The 5,600-nt window shown below is 41.3% G+C and overlaps 1 gene segment (V, D, J or C); it reads right to left on the bottom strand.

The window, feature by feature from the left end:
* Positions 1-4,333: 4,333 nt before the first annotated feature.
* Positions 4,334-4,868, bottom strand: LOC120853727. The segment is given in 2 exon segments: positions 4,334-4,683; positions 4,805-4,868. Coding segments are annotated over 2 exon segments (399 nt in total).
* Between the last annotated feature and the right edge of the window lie 732 nt (positions 4,869-5,600).

Genomic DNA, 5,600 nt, shown 5'->3' with positions numbered 1-5,600 from the left:
TTAGGGTGTTATATTGAGAAACTGAGATGTTGTTGTTGGAATGAGTATACCAAGCAGTGTTTGCTATGATTGCTTAGTTTCTTCCCCATTTTTGAGTCCTGCTTCCTTTCTCAGAATATTTCTATTCTATACTACAAGAAAAGACAGAGCAGTAGAAACTATTTCACTTACCAGAAGAAGAAGGTAAAAAGAAAACAACCTTTTGTGCAATAATTCTGAGCTTCCTCTCCAAGGTAGCCTATTACTTGCCAGCCAAAATCATCGCATGTAAGATGTTACAAGAAGACATGAAGATACTTTTGGGCCAACTCAATATTTGTCATTTGAAGTCAATCATTTTCACATCTGGTAGGCAAAGATTAAAAACCAGCCAGTTGTCTCGAATCTTCTCTCTCCTGTGATTTCTGCATTGAGGCGTTTACTGACTTTGGTTCAACAGTGGCTGCCCCTATTTTGACTAGCGTGCATGCGTACTTGCTCAGCCTCTCTGTGTTTGAAACCTTTGGACTGTAGCCACTCAGGCTCTTCAGTCCATGGGATTCTCCAGACACATAATACTAGTGACTAGGTTTGCCCGCAGTTTAATCCATGATCACTAGAGGGCCAGTATCAACCTCACAAAATATTTAGCAGGCCACCAGGTGGCAGTGCTTCCGCTTTCATTCTTGCTACACGCAGTTGCTGGAGCCTGATTCTCTGGGAATGCAAATAACACTAAGATAAAGCATTCACAAAGGTGTGACATTTGAGCTTTCAGAGGTGCACCATGTAAATGTTTTGAGGGATAGCATCACAGCAGAGAGGGCAAAGGCAAGGGGCACAGGTCTTGATATACAAGATGCTTGGAGTGTTTAATATCCCTTCTTTTCCTGTAGCCTCTTGTTTTTCCAGGGACGCTGCAACTAACAAACTTGCTAAAGCATTTAGCACTTAACTGGATAGTGGATGATTTCCTCATCTACTGATCCTGGGGCAATTTGTACCTAGGTTTACCATCTTCTTTCCTAGTTGCCTTTAGTTTCCAATTTAAACTGGCATAATGTCACCATCACTGAGACATCCAGTCACCCTGTCTTAGATCCAAGTGCTTCTCCATACCCAAACTTTCTCTTAAAGAGCCCTCTAAGGTGGTACATTCTGAAAGACAATAAAAGTTTGGGACACTTTTCAGTTAGAAAAGTTATGTCTCACTTCTCAAAGATGAAAAGAAATGGAACTATAAAATCTGTCTCATAGGGTTTTAACACTTAAATTAGATAATGGATGGTAAATTCATCCCATGCCTTACTATATTATGGTAAGCTCAATAAATATCAACTTTCTTTATTCTACTAAAGAATACCTTTCCTTCAAAGTCCACTTCTGTGACCTACTCTTACCCCCCCCGACCCACCCACATCAGTTCAGTAATGGAAGCTTCCAGGATATTTACTTAATCCTTAGTTTCCTGGAGACAGCCATTATTTTTCCTTATCCTTTTTGTGTCATATACATCTAGCTACAGTGATACACTCAGACTGAAAGGACATGGATGGAACAGATGAGGTTTGATTTTGGTTTCTGTAAAAACAGTAAAATCAAGGTCATAGTGCATGTTTACTACCTACTGGCTATAATATTTCTGATTTGGATCTCTAAGATTTTGCTATTCTTATTAGCTATTTTCTCTTCTTATTGATTTATGCACTTTTAATATATCCTGAATTTGAGTCCTTTTTCAGGACTGTGTACTGCATACATAGTCTTTCAATCAAGCCTTGACTTTTCCCTCTCTTTGTAGTGATTTTTAACAAACAAAAACAATTTTAAAATATACTTGCATGCTCATAAGAAGCTCCCTTGAAACTTTTATGTGTTTGTTTTCTCTAGAAATGCTTACCTTTTGTGACTTTTATTGCCTGTGATGTCAGGTATCATTATTAATAATGTTTCCCAGAATGCAGCATATCAATTTCCCCTGAGTATTAGTAAGAGTTTTTACCACTAAAATAGACTCTTGGATTTGTCTTCAATGCTTTGCAAACTTCTGCCAAAACCACAGAGGTGGACTTGCGGAATTCCTTATTCTTTTTTATTACTTTCCATATAGTGTTGTTCCTGAATAAGGAGCTTGTTTTATATGAAGTTAAGTACAACAGTGAGTGGAGATTCTTGCTATGAGCAAACAGATTATAGAATAGGTAATACAAGCCTTTGACTGTGTGGATCACAATAAACTGTGGAAAATTCTTCAAGAGATGGGAATACCAGACCATATGACCTGCCTCTTGAGAAATCTGTATGCAGGTCAGGAAGCAACAGTTCGAACTGGACATGGAACAACAGACTGGTTCCAAATAGGAAAAGGAGTACGACAAGGCTGTATATTGTCACTCTGCTTATTTAACTTATATGCAGAGTACATCATGAGAAACGCTGGACTGGAAGAAACACAAGCTGGAATCAAGATTGCCGGGAGAAATATCAATACCTTCAGATATACAGATGACACCACCCTTATGGCAGAAAGTGAAGAGGAACCAAAAACCTTCTTGATTGAAAGTGAAAGTAGAGAGTGAAAAAGTTGGCTTAAAGCTCAACATTCAGAAAATGAAGATTATGGCATCTGGTTCCCTCACTTCATGGGAAATAGATGGGGACACAGTGGAAACAGTGGCAGACTTTATTTTGGGGGGCTTCAAAATCACTGCAGATGGTGACTTCAGCCATGAAATTAAAAGACACTTGCTCCTTGGAAGAAAAGTTATGACCAACCTAGATAGCATATTGAAAAGCAGAGACAGTACTTTGCCGACTAAGGTCCGTCTAGTCAAGGCTATGGTTTTTCCTGTGGTCATGTATGGATGTGAGAGTTGGACTGTGAAGAAGGCTGAGCGCCGAAGAATTGATGCTTTTGAACTGTGATGTTGGAGAAGACTCTTGAGAGTCCCTTGGACTGCAAGAAGATCCAACCAGTCCATTCTGAAGGAGATCAGCCCTGGGTGTTCTTTGGAAGAAATGATGCTAAAGCTGAAACTGCAGTACTTTGGCCACCTCATGCGAAGTGTTGACTCATTGGCAAAGACTCTGATGCCGGGAGGGATTGGGAGCAGGAGGAGAAGGGGACGACAGAGGATGAGATGGCTGGATGGCATCACTGACTCGTTGGACGTGAGTCTGAGTGAACTCTGGGAGGTGGTGATGGACAGGGAGGCCTAGCATGCTGCAATTCATGGGGTCACAAAGAGTCGGAGACAACTGAGCAGCTGAACTGAACTGAACTGATTGTTCAAGGAGGTACTGATGAATACCTAGTTAACAAGGAGGGAAGTTAACTAGTTAAGGCATTATGGTAGCTTTGTACTGTTTCAGCTTAACTATCTGGAAATCTATTTCCTCGAATTTGCTTCCCTTTTTGTTCTGCAGTAGGCTTGGCCATGAAAGTGATTTGTGTGAGTTTTGGAAGGTACTTGTGGTGAAGCAGCCATATTTTTATGTTCCACGGGTTGGTGCAGAGCTCCAGGAGCTATGGCAATACATACTGTTGCTGCTGATCTGATAGTTCAACTTATTATTGATTCACAACTCCTCTACCTCCCATCAGATCTCTTACTCATGTTCTCTTTGTATTAGACCAAGTATGCATGTAACATGATGGCAAATGACATCCACTTCTCCTGAAGTTCACGCACCACTGTGAGACTGAAGGAGGTTAGAGACGGACAAATTTTAGGGTGTCTTGTGGGTTCCATTGTCCTCATATATTTCCATACATGCCACAGTTTGTCCATGCTTTTGTCCACATCCAACTTTCCTCCACAAATATTATTCTAGTTGACTTACAGTGAATTCAGCTCAACACCAAATGCAAATATAACAGTATTTATGAACTCTTCCACCAGCTTTAGCCATTGCCTGTGTTCTAATCCTTCATAACTGATCTCTTACTCTATATCACGGGTGGTTCTCCTCCGATTGTGCCCAACACGAAGTCTGAAGGAAAAGGACTAAGGAGATGATTTCCATGACAATTTCAGCTTCTAGATCCAGATTTGCGATGTGAGCCTCTTTAGGTGAAACTGCCATTCTATATTTTTATGGGACAAGGTTTCAAATTTAGACAACTTTTGCACATGTTCTGTGTGGCTGATTTAAAGTCAAAAATTCAGGAGGAGAATGTATCAGTAGAAAGTTACTCTAGGCACCTGCTTCCAAATGACATAGAAGGAGCTTTTATTTAGAATTAAATCTTCTGATCCAGACCACAGATGAAGCAACCGCAGGACTACCATTTCTTGTCTGGGGGCTGCAGGTGTGTATTTCAGCCTGGGTCCTGCAGCAGCGGGGCTCTCTCTTATTGAGCTCTGGGGTTTTGTTCAGCTTTTCCTATTACTTCAAGCACTGTGAGTTTCCAGAGAGCACAGAAGTACTTTGCAGAGTCTTCCAGCTCTAAGTCTGAAATCGTGAGGCTGATGGATTTACGTGATGTCTGAAAATTTACAGAGTAGCGGCCATACCTTGCATTCTGGCTAGAAGAACCCTGACCAATAAGGTAAATCATCTCTCCACTGGGAAGTTGTTTATACCAAAAAATGTTGTATTGGCTCTGAGTTGTCTCATATCGACAGCTCAGGGTGACTATCTCCCAAGCTTGAGTGGAAATGTCTGGCTGGTCTTGAGTAACTCTCTGGGCTGCACTGGATCCTGTGGGAAAATCAGAAAACAGAGATGGAGCAGTGAATAAAGTGGTGTAGGGATTAGACTAAAAAAAAAAAAAAGCCAAGCTGAAATCATAAGGTGCTTGCTTCTCTTTCAGAATACCTACCAGAGAAGATGAAGGCCAGGAACACCCAGGGCAGACTGGAGAGCAGCATGAGGCATGGATTCCCCTGCACAAATGTGCCTAGTTCTGCCTCAGGCTGAGAGTTCAGTGTCTCTGTGTGCTTGGCAGCGCATATACATAGTATCCGGTTCCTGTGTGACTCCTTCAGACAGGAAGTGGGATTTGTCGTGTTCATAGGTAACATGGTCTGTGCACAGACAGGAAAAAAAGTCTAGCTCACCACAAACCTTTCTTTGTCAATTTCCCCCCCCCACAGGTAATTAAAGTATGCTGTGCCTGAAAGGGGGCTTTGCAAAAGCAATTATTTTAAAGGTTTGAACTGAGTGGAACTAAAGAACAACAAGTTGATTTTCACTTATAATTATTCCACGGAATAATTTTGCCATCCCATTTACTATAGGATTTTTGTTTGCTTGTTTGTTTATTTTACGTTTTTATTGGTGTTTGGTTAAAGCAAAATGAAATGTGCTTTGACGGTTCAGTTCAGTCACTCAGTCGTGTCCGTCTCTTTGCGACCCCATGAATCGCAACATGCCAGGCCTCCCTGTCCATCACCAACTCCCAGAGTTCACCCAAACCCATGTCCATTGAGTTGGTGGTGCCATCCAACCATCCCATCCTCTGTTGTCCCCTTCTCCTCCTACCCTCAATCTTTCCCAGCATCAGGGTCTTTTCAAATGACAGAGGAATGAATAAACTGTTACTTATGTACAATTTTATTATTGTTGGTCTTTAGTCACTAAGTAGTGTCTGACTCTTTGGGATCCATGGGCTGTAT

The sequence above is a fragment of the Oryx dammah genome, unplaced genomic scaffold (assembly GCF_014754425.2).
Source record: "Oryx dammah isolate SB20612 unplaced genomic scaffold, SCBI_Odam_1.1 HiC_scaffold_26, whole genome shotgun sequence".
In the NCBI taxonomy this organism is placed as follows: Eukaryota; Metazoa; Chordata; class Mammalia; order Artiodactyla; family Bovidae; genus Oryx; species Oryx dammah.
This window is presented reverse-complemented; position numbering and strand designations above follow the sequence as displayed.